At 57.7% G+C, this 12888-nt stretch overlaps 1 protein-coding gene across 2 annotated transcripts in view; it reads right to left on the bottom strand.

Moving 5' to 3' along the window:
• The window catches only part of MGAT5B (alpha-1,6-mannosylglycoprotein 6-beta-N-acetylglucosaminyltransferase B), a 68313-nt gene extending 56340 nt beyond the window's left edge, over positions 1-11973 (bottom strand). Inside the window, exons 1-3 of one of the 2 annotated variants that reach the window (XM_058422945.1) lie at positions 7059-7073; positions 6803-6916; positions 5173-5285 (exon numbers count right to left, since the gene is read on the bottom strand). In XM_058422945.1, coding sequence (XP_058278928.1) covers positions 5173-5242 — 70 coding nt within the window. In that variant the 5' untranslated portion in view covers positions 5243-5285; positions 6803-6916; positions 7059-7073. Of the gene's footprint in view, positions 1-5172; positions 5286-6802; positions 6917-7058; positions 7074-11853 lie in introns of those variants that run through there. The other variant, XM_040081883.2, reaches the window with a different exon arrangement.
• Between the last annotated feature and the right edge of the window lie 915 nt (positions 11974-12888).

The following is a 12888-nucleotide window of genomic DNA, read 5'->3' on the forward strand; positions in this document are numbered from 1 at the left end:
TTTTGCAGCAGAAGCCGTTCTTTGGTGAGATGAAATTCTCCTGGGTCACAGACCACGGGAAGTCCCTGCAGGGGCTGGTGCACTGCACACCTCCAGACAGATTCCAGGCGGAGTTACCATTGCCCAGCTGCAATGTCCCAGTGCTGTAGGACTGGGAAAACCTCTGTTCTAGCCCACAAGCTGCATATCACCCCATCAGGCTCCATATCCTGCAGCCCTAAGATCAGACCCCAAAACACATCTCAGCAAAACTAGGGCAAGGTGCAACAGCCTCGTAGAGGCTGAGCTTCACCCCCTGCTCACTTCTGTTCTCCAGCTTGTGCTCTAAAATCAGCTCTCCCACACCCTTGTCCTTCCTTCATCCCATTCCCACCGGTCCTGCTCCCAAAGCAGTGGAGGAAGCCCAACACAGGAGCCCAGCTGTGGTCAGTCACAGGAAACCAGCTGGGGATGCTGCTGGGAGCTGGCTTTGGGGTGGGAAACGCAGGTGTCGAGCTCTGCAGCTGAGCAGCAGGAAACACTCGAAAACAGGTTGAAAAGCCAGTTCTTGGAACAGCAAACACACAACTCCAGCTGCTCAGCAAACCCCCACTTCCCAAAGGCAGCAGCACTCCAGGACCTCAGCACCAGAACCAGTGCTGCAGCAGCGACCCCAGGCACCTGTGAACCACTTGAAACGCTTCTATCAAAGTCCCAGCAAGGTCAGCTGAAATCAAATCAGACCCCTCCTGCAAGAACCAGCAGCCCAGCACGAGCTCAGAGCTCAGCTCCAGCCGTTTCAGGACAGCAGGACCCGTCCTACACCTCCCCCGGGTTTGCAGCAAATTCCTCCGGCACCTCAGACCCAACGCTGCAGGAGTCGACAGCGAGAGGAATCCAAAGGCTTTTGATTCTTTGAGCCAGCTACAGCAGTTGCAGGCAATATTCCAGCCACATCTAATCGCGTTGTAACACTTAATAACCTATTTTCCCCCGCTAATCCCCTGCAGCAGCAAGCTCCACCAGCGGGATGTGCATCCCACCACATCCAGCCTGGGGCACAGCCACGGGCTGAGGGACCATGGCCAAATCCCTCCCAGCACCACGGTGACAGAATTTGGGGCTTTTTCAGCATCTGCCCCCTGACTCCAGCAGTAAAACAACGGCAAGAAAGATGCTTGGGGGAAAAAAGGATCATCAAATGTATTAAATTCTAAATAAAAGGAGAGAAGAGGGCACAGAAAACTGAGTCTCTTGAGTCTAGAGCCCTTCCCAAAGCATCTCCCACATTCAAAATTTATAGACTTCGCTGTTTCCCTTTTTTATCTACATCTTTGCAGAACAAATTCTCTCAGTGGCTATTTTCAAAACAAAGGCATCCTTGTCTGTGTTTACTTGACAGCAGCGGATTAGGATAAAATAACTTGCATTTCAGAAGGGTTTTTTTTTTTTTTTACTTATTGTTAAGATGCAAAGCCTCTACTGCAGCGAATCACCAAGCAGAGAATCCATCTGAGGAATGATTTCTGGCACACGCTGAGAAACTTGGCTTTTGGAGAGAACCTCCGAGAAAGGTATTCACATACAAAAATCAAATTTTAAATGGGATTAACTTCTGGACTGTGACATTATCCATTTTTCCTTTCCATGCTCCTGCCTCACATCTATGTTTATTTTGGTTATGATCGGCTGCTCGCGCAGTCCAGGAGCCAGGAAAGCTCCGGGCAGGGCTGGAGCATTTTCATGTCTCCCTTTGAATTGCAATAGATGAGGCTCAAGGCTGGGCAGGTCACTCAGGGGGAAACAGGAACAGCCCCAGCCTAAACTGGACCACTGAACTATAGCATTCATCCACAACCTAAAGGATTTTTTGGAAGCAGGTGATTTTAAAGCAAATGATTTTTTTACATCCCCAGCTCTCTGCGGCAGCCCCAACCCCGCAGGCACTGAAGGGCATGAGCAGCATCCCCTGCACAGCTGAGTCTGGCAGGACACGTGGGAACAAGGAGCAGCTCAAAGAGCCACAAAAGCTGGCCTCAGCCCCTGGAAGGGCTGCAGGAGCTGACAGCCCCTCACCACAAGCCCACCCCATTTATCCTGCAGCTCCACTGCAGGGCAGCTTGCCCCGGAGCACACCGAGGGTGCTGGCAGCTTCCCTGCAACATCCACCAGTTAATGAATAAAGCTCCAAAGGGCACTTCCAGGAGTCCAGCTGGAGCAGGAACAGCAGCAGGGACCGGGCTCTTGCCCACCAGGAGCGCATTCCCAGGAAACACTCAGGCCTGGGCACGGCAAACCTGAGGCCACGCACCCAGGAACTCTTCCCAAGCCGCCGGCCACGAGCCCGTCCAGGTTTGTGCAGATTCCCGTTCCTCATGGCGCCGAGAGCTCATCAGCCCAGCGCAGTTCACCTGCCCCTCTGAGCTCGCCTCCAGCCCGGCACCATGTGCTTAACGGCAGCCGTAACCGCCAGGAGCATTTCCTGGCTTTCCCTGGGACCCAGAACACTTGTTAATTAAATGCCAGTTTGTGATTCAAACAGACCTTCGGAGACTTCACAGCGCTGATCAGCGGCACGTCCGTTCCTGCTCCCGCCCTGGATGCTCGCTCCCCACGGGAGCTCCGCACCCCCTCAGCCAGCAGAGACCTCGGGGGTGGCCTCAGACCTGCCCACAGCCTCACAGACAGCGGGGTGTGCTCTCAGAGTCCGCAGGGATGGAGTTTCCCCCTCTCCCCACGGGCTGATTCCCCATTTCCCAGCGCACCGGGGGCGCCCAGCATCCGTCACCCCTCCTGCCTTTGCCACGGCTGGTTCTTCTGGCCATCAGCTCCTGCCCCAACGGGCAGAGCCTTTCACAGGTGACACAGGGGGGTCTGCAGTGACACTGGCCAGCTCCCGCTCTGCTTCGGGGGTTACTCGCTGCTGGGAACAACTGCATCACCCTGGGGCACAGCCAGTCCCTACCAACAGGGACAGGAAAGGCTGAACCCCAAAAGCCTGAACCAGGTGTTAAAGCGTGAGGAAAAGCCTCTCAGGTTGTGCCTGCCCAGCTTTGGGGGCAAAGAACACAACCTGCTTCCAGCATCCTCCTCCAGAGACAGGAGAGAGGATGCTTTGTGTTTAAAACCAGCGCGTGAGGCCACGAATGAAGCTCATCTTCCCCAATAAGAAGCACAGCAGCAGCCAAATGTGCAGCAATTCATCTGGAAGCAATAGTTTGTTTGGCAAAGCCACTGAATATACGAAAGAAATGGGATTTGCATCGAATTTTTGAGCTTTCTAACAAAGCAGCACTTGCCTTACCCAGTCAGAAAGCTAAGAGACCAAAATCTCGAAAAATTAGAGGACCTAGGTCGCAATTTACTTCTTTTTGTCTTTAAATGAGACCAGTCAGGCATCACCAGAAGCAGCATTCAATCTGCACCACCAAAGAGAGTCAGGCAAGAGGGTGAACCCATTTCCACACCTCGATTTAATCACCTGAACCCCTAAGCGCGGAGGATTTGAGGTGCGAGGGCCTGAAAAAAGGAGATTTGTTTTGATCCAGCTCCAGGGCCGTGCTGAGGCTGCTCCCAGCGAACAAGAGACAGGCAAGGATGCAGATTCAGAGGTCTGGGTCCAGTTGATGTCAAGGATAAGGATGGGAAAAGCCACTGCAAGGCATCCAGAAAGGAGATAGAGAGCAGAGTAATGGTCTTCCTATTTCACCCCAACTTTGGAGCCCTCCGGGGGGACCCCAGGGGCTTCTGGAGGTTCCTGGAAACCTTTGCTGCTCTTTGCAGCCCAACCTGTGCCACACCTCAGCCGGCCCCACAGTTAATCTGTGTCTCTGCCTTTCTTTCAGTTCTCTGCAAACTTTTCAGGGGTACTGGGGCTCCTCCGGGACAGAGGGCAGCTGTAACAGCGACACCTTTAATTTCAAACTCTGCAATCCTTTCAGAACCCATCTCCTCAAAAGCCAGGTCTGCAGAAGGTTTGGAGAAAGCCCTGGCCTGGCGGCCTCTGCCCACTCTCCTTGTGCTGTTTCCTATCCCAGGAAGGAAGAAATCCCCTAAAACCAGACTTCACCCACCAGCCTGGGGACAGGAACACAAAACACACCTTCCCCATGGGGACACGGACCCTGAGCGGGTGCAGAGACACGGAAAAGCACTGACCCTGCCACCTGCCCCAGGTAAACACCAGTCCTCGGAAAAGGGCTTTAATGGAGCTGGTGGTGGGAGCAGTTAGGGGAGCAGAGGGGGAGGAACATCAGCCATGTGCTCCATCCATAGGGAGAACACAAATCCAGCTGCCACAGGCTGCAAATCCATCTCTTAGAAAGTCAGATAAGCAGTTTAACACCATCCAGCTTTGGAAGCCACCACTTTATCCATCTCCTGTAGGAAAGCAGCTGGTACTTCTTCCAGCGCCTCAAGGAAAGGATTTAATGCTCCAAAATCTCATCCTAGGTGAGGCTGTGGAGCTCAGATCCTTCCATGGTTTTGGTACAGAGGAGACCACAATGGCCTGACCAAGCCCATCTCACCCTGCTCGGGGCAGTTCAATCTGAGCAGTTCCCTCTGTGTGTTTCAGTTGGCTGGAATCTCAGAGAAAAGATCAGGGGAAGCTCAATCCGCGGCAGCAGTGTCCTCCCAGAGCAAGGGCAGGACATGACTGTGCCACCACCGAGGTGTCTCCCGAGCTGACCTCACATCCCACCAAAAGAGGTGTCAAATGCACCAAAACACACACTTGCTGAATACTAGAATATCTCTCTTCTACACTTCAGCACCTGCTTAAAACCACCAAGGCTTTTTTTATTTTCCCTCCCCTAAGGAGCAATTTCCACTCCCTGCTGACCACGAGTGCTCAAACCCACCGAGACCTGCAAGCACCTGAGCCAAATCCTCCACACGTCAGACCAGGGGCAGCCCACACAACCCATCCTGCTGCCAGCTGGGGGGCTGATCCCGCTGCTCCCCCACTTTCTGCCAGGAGCCAGGGTCCAGCATTCACCCCCACCGCGTCACGCCTCTGAGCCACACGGCAAAGCTTCCCTGCCGCGGCGAGAGAGGCCAGCAGCACCCCGAGCCCTCCTGGTGATCCCAAAAAGCGCCAGGAGGGGCCAGTGGGAGTGGAAGAGCCAAGCAGCTCCCTCCCTCCTGCGTCCCCGGCACTCGTGGGCTCAGCTGGACCGACACGGCGCTCACCTTCGGTGCGGATGGTGAAGGGGGAGTCCCCCAGGCGCTTGGCTGAGAACTGCCCTCCCAGGGACGTCATCAGGAAGCACAGGGTGAAAAATCCAATGCCCAGCACGAAAATCCTGCGGGAGAGAAAGCAGAGCTGGAGCCAGGTGCCATGAGCAGCCAGTTCCTCCCTCCCTGGCCAGCCCCAGCGCGCTCTGCCCCTGGGGTAATCTGGGACAATCCCGGCTCCATCCCTGTGCCTCACCCCACCCCAGCCACCCTGACCCACGTGTGCTTCACAAAGAGCCAAACCCTGGCACTGAGCAGGGGGGTTTTTATCTGAGAACCCCTCTGAAATCCCAATGGGCAATCGAGGAATCCTCCACTCTGCTCGAGGGGGAGTGGTGGATTTGCATCTTGAGCGGGGAAACTGAGCCAGATCACGACTGCCCGTGGGATGCTGCACCAACCCAACAACCCAGAGCAAGGAGCCACTACAATAAACAACACCTGTACTCCTCCGGGAGGGAGGAGTAAAGAGAGATCTTTGCCTTCCCTTCCTCCCAAAGGATCTAAAAAAAAAACCCTTTTAGTTTTTTGAATAAAGCCTTTTGTTCCCCTGTAACTAGGCCAGGGGCACTGTCATTGTGTCCCCCGGCCATGGGCTGGCAGGGAGGTGGCTCCCAGGGGACACTGGGATGTCATCTGCAGGTCGCTCCCATCCCAGCTCAGCGCCAGCACTGCTCCTGCTCAGGCTGAGCTCGGGCCAGTCACTCTTTTGGGAAGGGCTGAAGGCAAGAGCTCTGCGCCAGGCTGGTTCTCGTGCACCAGGGAGCGTAAAGCAGAGCGCTCTGTGCCAAGGGATGGATGTCTGGCCTCCTTCCACCGCTCAGACACGCTGCCATCGCCCCCGAGAGTCTCTGGAGATGCAGCAGCCTGCAGCAGACACACGGGAAAAGCCCTGGCAGAGCCACTGCCAGGTGTCAGTGTGACAGCTCCCAGAGCAGCGTGATCTCAGCCACCAAACCCAGGGGAAACCTCAAAGAGGAGAAGGAGAAAAGACAACCCCCAGCCAGCCTCGTGAAACAGCAGGTTTGTTACCAGCAGGTAAATCCTGTGTGGGACAGGGAGCTGAGGAAGGCCCAGGGGCACCCGCTGGCATCGCTGCCTCTCAGCACCCCTGAGCCAAAGGGAAGCAAACCAGAGGACAGGAGCCTCCAGCTCTCCTTCACCAGCTCACAGCCTCCTCCACAGGGCTCGGGAGCTGCACACAGACACAGCACAGCCACCCAGGCTTTTCCAGCTGCCAAGGAGCCCACAGCCCTCCAGCCAAGCATTCCCACCTAGCTAAAAGGCAGAGGAGTAGGAACCAGCCTTCAACTGTGGCTACAGCACTGCAATTATCTGCTGCTGGAAAGGGCTAACAAATAAAGTGACCTGCTTCAAAGCCCTCGTTAGTGACTGGAGATGCTGCGGAGAGCTCAAGTACCAGGTCAAGCAGCTCAAGAAGGGCTGGGCTCCCCCAGGGAGATCTGGTGGAGGAGCTCCCAGGGCAGCTCCCTTCTGTCCCAGCAGAGCATGGCCAGGCTTTCCGTGCCTGGAAAGACTCCTGGGCAGGACGTGGCACTGACAGGGGATCCCACCAGCTCCCTACCTCCATGCAGACAGCTCTGGCGCTGCTGTCACACAGACAGCACACACCCGAGCCCCAGGTCCGGGACAGCCTCACTCAGCAGCAGCCAGCTCAGGAACAAAGGGTTTCCTCTGCCTGCTCCCAGGAGGATCAGCCTCGCTCACAGCAGACAGGCTCCATCCCCACGGCTCAGCCCTGCCCCATCCCCAGCAGATCAGGGACACCTGGCCGTGGGCTCTGCACACCAGCACAGCGCAGCTCCCCGTCCGCTTCTCACCTCCCACCTAAGCGTGGGAAAAGCACCACCCTGAGCTCGTCAGCACTAACGAGCTCTGCCAGCAGCACCAGCACAAACACTCCCTGACAGCCGGGCCAGAGCTGGCCTGGGAGAGCTGAGACCCCCGGGAGAGATGAGACCCCTGGGATAACAGATCCACCTGGGAGAGATGAGACCCCTGGGATAACAGATCCACCTGGGAGAGATGAGACCCCTGGGATAACAGATCCACCTGGGAGAGATGAGACCCCCGGGATAACAGATCCACCTGGGAGAGATGAGACCCCTGGGATAACAGATCCACCTGGGAGAGATGAGACCCCTGGGATAACAGATCCACCTGGGAGAGATGAGACCCCTGGGATAACAGATCCACTTGGGAGAGATGAGACCCCCGGGATAACAGATCCACCTGGGAGAGATGAGACCCCTGGGATAACAGATCCACCTGGGAGAGATGAGACCCCTGGGATAACAGATCCACCTGGGAGAGATGAGACCCCTGGGATAACAGATCCACCTGGGAGAGATGAGACCCCTGGAGAGCTGAGACCCCTGGGAGAGATGAGATCCACCTGGGATAACAGATCCACCTGGGAGAGATGAGACCCCTGGAGAGCTGAGACCCCTGGGAGAGATGAGATCCACCTGGGAGAACAGATCCACCTGGGAGAGCTGACCCAGCTGGGAGAGGGCATGCTCAGGTGCATCACTAAAACTGCCTGACATCCCCGTGCAGGCCTGGACCAGCTCAGCTCCCTTTAATTTCCGAATGAGCCGCCCCTGGAGGGGTGGAAATCATTTTCTACAAGCTGTGCACTCTCTGATTCAGGTTCCCCACCCTAAAGGCCTGGCTACAGCTACTGGTGAGCCCCACAAGCAGTAACCAGCGGAGCACAGCCACCCCCTTCCCAGCAGAGGCGGATGAACCATCGAGCTGTGGAATCCGCACACAGACACGACACAGACCACAGCCCCTCCCCAGAGCAGACCTGGGAGAAGGGTTTCCAGACAGCTGTGGTCCAGCTCCAGCAGGGAGGTGATTGTGGAGGCAGCAGAGCATCCCTGATGCTGCAAAGCACCGTGGTGTCCCATAAATAGCTTGGAGAGGGGGTGATCTGGGGACATTAGTGCGCTGCCATTAGCACAGCCTGAGCCCGGCGCAGCGCCGGGTCTGGGAGAGGCTCTCAGGAACGCCCTGGAGGGGATTGCTGCACCCAGCTTGGCTTTGGAGGGCTGAATTTGGAGGGAATGCTGTCTGCAATGGCACTTCCCTGGCAGGAGAGGACAACAGCAAGCTGGGGAAGAAACAAGATGAAGGGGGGCAGAGCCCAGCCAAGTCCTGCACCCCAGGATCCTCCCTGGGAGCACATCCTGGTCCAAAACCCACCCAGGACCCTGTCCCCAAGGGGCATTTTAACAAAGCATCACCTGAATAAATACTCAGCCCTGATCCTGCTCTCACACCTCCTATTGACAATATCTTCATCATTATGCGAGACCGTGTTGACGCTTTTTAATCTTCATAATTACAGTCTGGCAAGGAGGGATCGTTAAACACCGAGCAGAAAGAAAAAGGGGAAGGGAAGGAAAAGATACAAAGGTGATCTGTGCTCCACCATCTCCCTAGGAAACAAAACCTTTTTCATTTTGACTGGATTACAGAGAGAGTAGGGGAGATGCAAGATGTTTTTTTCCTGAATAAAATAATAATTAAAAAAAAATAAAAATAGAGGAATTGGAGCCTTAGTGGAATTGCTGTCCCTGGGAGATGAGTGGATCCAGCCCAGAGCAGTGCTCCAGGGAGCAGGAAGGGTGCATGGCTGGACTCTCAGCCTTTACATTTACTGATGTTCTCCAGATGAATTAAAATGCCTGGCCCAGCCCCAGCTGAGTGGAAACTCCTTATACAGAAAACAAATTTACCACAAAGTAGGTAAAATACACCAGATGGTCCAAATGCACGGGGTCCTCTTCCCCAAAATCAAGACTAACTCCCTGAAGACTATGGAGCTCCAAGGACCAAATAACATCTATCTTGCACGCTGGCTTTGCCTGTCATCCAAAGTCACGTTTGATTCATAGCTCAGGCACACTTCTGGTGCCAAATCCCTCTCCACATCCTCCCCAAAGTGAAATGTTCACAGTTCTGGGCTCTGGCTCAGTGCCCAAAAGAGAAGAAAGCGAAATTCCTCAAGCCTTCAATGAAAATTGGAAGTGATGCCCCAGTCATAGAGGATTTCATGGAACTGAAAGCTGGATGTGACCAGCAGGGTCTGAGTGCCGAGCTGGGATGTGGTGGAGGGAGAAGGCCAGCAGCACCCAGCAGGATGGGACAGTGACACTGGGACTGTGACACTGGGAATGTGACACTGGGACCGTGCCCATGGTGCCACATCACCCAGCTGGGGGCACAGGGGAATCCTACACAGGTGCAGGGGGAAACCAAGGGCTGCAGAGTCAGGTAACATCTTTTATTAGACAAGTTCTCAACTCCCAAAAGCTGAGCCACCATTCCTACCAGCAGAAGTCAGGTTAATAAATGATCCCTCTCCCTCAAAGCCTTTTCGCTCGGAGCCTGCAGGCTCGTGGTGCTGCCAAACTGATGCTCAGCCATGGGCACCACGATCCACGCAGGGGACCAGAGTGAACCCTCTCACTGACCACTGACACATCCCGTGGAAAGCCTGGCTTTGGTTTGCAGCTGGCAAACAGAACTACAGAGCCAAGAGCTGGATGAGCTGGACCAGGGCTCCTCGGTCCATCCTTACCTGGATCCAGCACCATCACAAATGAGACCCTCTGCTGCCGAGATGAAGTCAGAGCCGCCCTTGGACACTCCTCTGGTTTTCCAGACTGCTCTGCTCCCTCTCCCCTTCCCTTTGTGCAGGCGCTCTCCCAGCTCAGGGCTCTGCATTGCTTTGCCAAGCGTGTCTGGAGGGTGGTTAATGAAATGTTTTGGTGCACAGGGTCAGGTTTCCTGTGTGCTGTTTGTTTGCCGATGGCAGCAATCCCCATCAGGCCGGGGGTTGCACCACGGGATTCCCTGGAGCAGCCAGGCTTTGCCCAGCCAGCAGCAGGGCGCCGAGTTACAGGACCCCTCCTGATCGTCAGGATCTTCTCCTGCTCCTGGAGGCCACCCCTGACCCACGGCAGCTGAGGATGTGGGGTGCTGGTGTTGGGGGAGCAGAGCTGATTTGCGCCGGGTTACGGCTGAGCTGGGCAGTGCCAACACTCACGCGCACTGGGCTGGGGGCAAGGGGACACAGGACTGTGGCATGGGGGTCACACTCAGCGTTAGAGCAGCACAGAGGAGCTGCAGAGGTCCTGGACACTGTGGGACAGTAAGGAGAGGGTCTTGGGAATTCCTCCTCTTGCACAGGGAGGGGCTGACTGTTAACAACAAGGTGACCCTGCTGGTTCCAGCGGCTCCAGTACTGGTCTGTGCTGGTTGGAGAGCCCAGGGCACACGGCCAGGACAGTGCAAGTTCTCCAGCTGGACACCAGAGACCATGCAGCCATCACAAACCCCTCATCCACACACATCCTCATCCCTGATGGGTCTGACTTGGTGATCAGCCTGAAATGCGCTCCCTGTGCTCTCACCCTGACCCCGGGTCACTGCTGGAGATGGGGATCCCCTGTCCCAGGGGTGATGCTCAGGGCACAGGGATGCTCCAGCCAGTCACTTCCTCACTGTGGAATTCAAGAAAGCAAACAGCCAGGCAAAGAGCATTCCCCGGGGTGAGTGTGCCCTTCTCGTGCCTCTCACAGTCACTCCCTGCTCCACTCGGAGCGAGCCTGAGCTGTGGGAGCCCTCACACCTCTGCCACCGCTTTGTGGCATCCCCTTGGCCAGGTTCCCCTGGCCCAGGGCAGTGCCGCGGGATCCAGCAGCAGAAATCGCTGCGGGCGGGCAGAGCCAGGCAGCTCCCGAGGAGAGGCAGACAAACCAACCTCTCACACCTGAGAGCAAGCCAGCGCTGCCAGCCCAGCCCGTCCTCGACGCCGGGCTCTAGCCTGGGCTGAGCAAAAAGGCAGCGAGCAGATCGCTCCCGTGACCCCAGAGCTCCAAACACAGAGGGGAGCGCTGGAAACCGCTGGGCTGGGCTCAGCCCACCCTGACCTTCATCCCCCGGCACGTTCCCCTCCATCTCTTAGGGGTTTTGGTCCTTCTCCCCCATCTAAAATCCACATAAGTGCCAACGTCTCCCGGGAGTCTCAAGCCCGGGAAGCAACCCGAGCACATCGCCAGTGGAGCAAGGAAAGCCGGAGAGGAAGGGCTGGAGGGGGGAAGCGAATGTCTGGAACAAAAACATGGGGAGTTACAGCAAGGGGAAAAGCAGTGGGTGGGTACGGGTGTGCTGGAGGCGGAGGGGCTCGGGTTTGGACATCCACCCCACCGCCAGTTCAGGGTGGGTTTCGAAACCCCCAACTGTGCCAGAGGAACCGAATCCCCGCGAGTATCCACATCTCCGAGAACGCTGCTCAAAAAAGCCGGCGGCGAGCAGCCCTGCCATAGCCCCGGAGCCAGCGGCGGCGGGGTGAGCCGGGAGAGCCGGGAGAGCCGGGAGAGCCGGGAGTACCGGGAGAGCCGGCAGGAGAGCCGCAGGACCCGCACGCTGCCCCGCGGACAGAGCCGCCCGCTCGCTGCCATCCCCGGCTGGGCTGGATCCGCACACACACGCGCAGCCCGGGCACACGGAGCCCGCAGCCCCCCGCACCAAACGCGCTCCGCCGGCCGCTCCCCGCCCGCAGGAGGCGGCGGCGGGGCCGCCGGGAAACGCCAACTTTACCTAAAGGGTCTCAGGGTGACGAGGCATCTTCTGACCATTATCTTGCCATCCGCGTTGACAGTGATCATCGTTCGGAGTTGCGGGCGGGGGGCGGCCCCGCGGCCCCCCGGAGGCAGCGAGGGCGGCGGCGAGCGGGGCTCAGCGGGCGGGGCGCGGGGCTGCGCGGGGGCGCATGGCGGGGACACCGAGGGGACGCGTCCCCTCCCCGCCCTAGCCTTGCCCCTGCCCGCTGCCGGCCGAGCCCATGGCCGGGGCCCCTCGGCTCCGCTCCGCTCCGCGCACCCCGCGCTGCGGCTCCGCTCCGCCCCGCGGATCCTCCGCCGGGCTCCGCCGGGCTCCGCCTGCCATCTAGCGGCAAGCCGGCCCCGCGGAGGGGGGGCCGGGGCGCGGGGGTACGGGAGGCGGGGGTGCTGCGGCCCCCCGAGGTCAGGGGACGGCGGTTTTGGGGCAGGATGGCCGGGTTTGGGCGCAGAGGGCGGCAGCATCGCCGCGCAGGTGACAGCCCCTGGGAGGAGGGGACAGCCCTTTGGGGCAGAAATGCCACCGAGCACCTTGCCCCGGTGCTGTTTGATTGGGGGGGGTTGGAGCAGGGCAAACCTCCCTTGTGGGGAAAAGCGGCTCCGGAGGCTCTGACAGCGCCAGGCTGCAGCTCTGCGGCCCCATCACTCTGTTTTCTCTCTGCGGGGCACAGTCACTGCCCACGATGTGGCTCCCCAAAGTCCCCAGGGATTCCGGGGTGCTGCCAAAAGCACCAGGGTTGTGTCCTCGGGAAGACAAAGAAAACAGTGAGAGCTGAGGCTGGAGAAGCAGTGCTGAGCTCGGCAGAGGAACTTCTGGCTCTCCTGTGAAAGGTGACAAGCACAAAAAGCCTCCCAAAAGTTGGGACTTGAAGGAGCCGAGCGTGCACGGAGCCCAGGGATGCCCCAAGTCCAACCCCAGCCAGGATGGGTGCACCCCACTGGGCATGAGGGAAGGGATGCAGCACCCCGGGGTGAGCACAGAATGGCTGGAAGGACAACGCTGTCCCCGTGGGCG

This window comes from Hirundo rustica, chromosome 18 (assembly GCF_015227805.2).
Source record: "Hirundo rustica isolate bHirRus1 chromosome 18, bHirRus1.pri.v3, whole genome shotgun sequence".
In the NCBI taxonomy this organism is placed as follows: domain Eukaryota; kingdom Metazoa; phylum Chordata; class Aves; order Passeriformes; family Hirundinidae; genus Hirundo; species Hirundo rustica.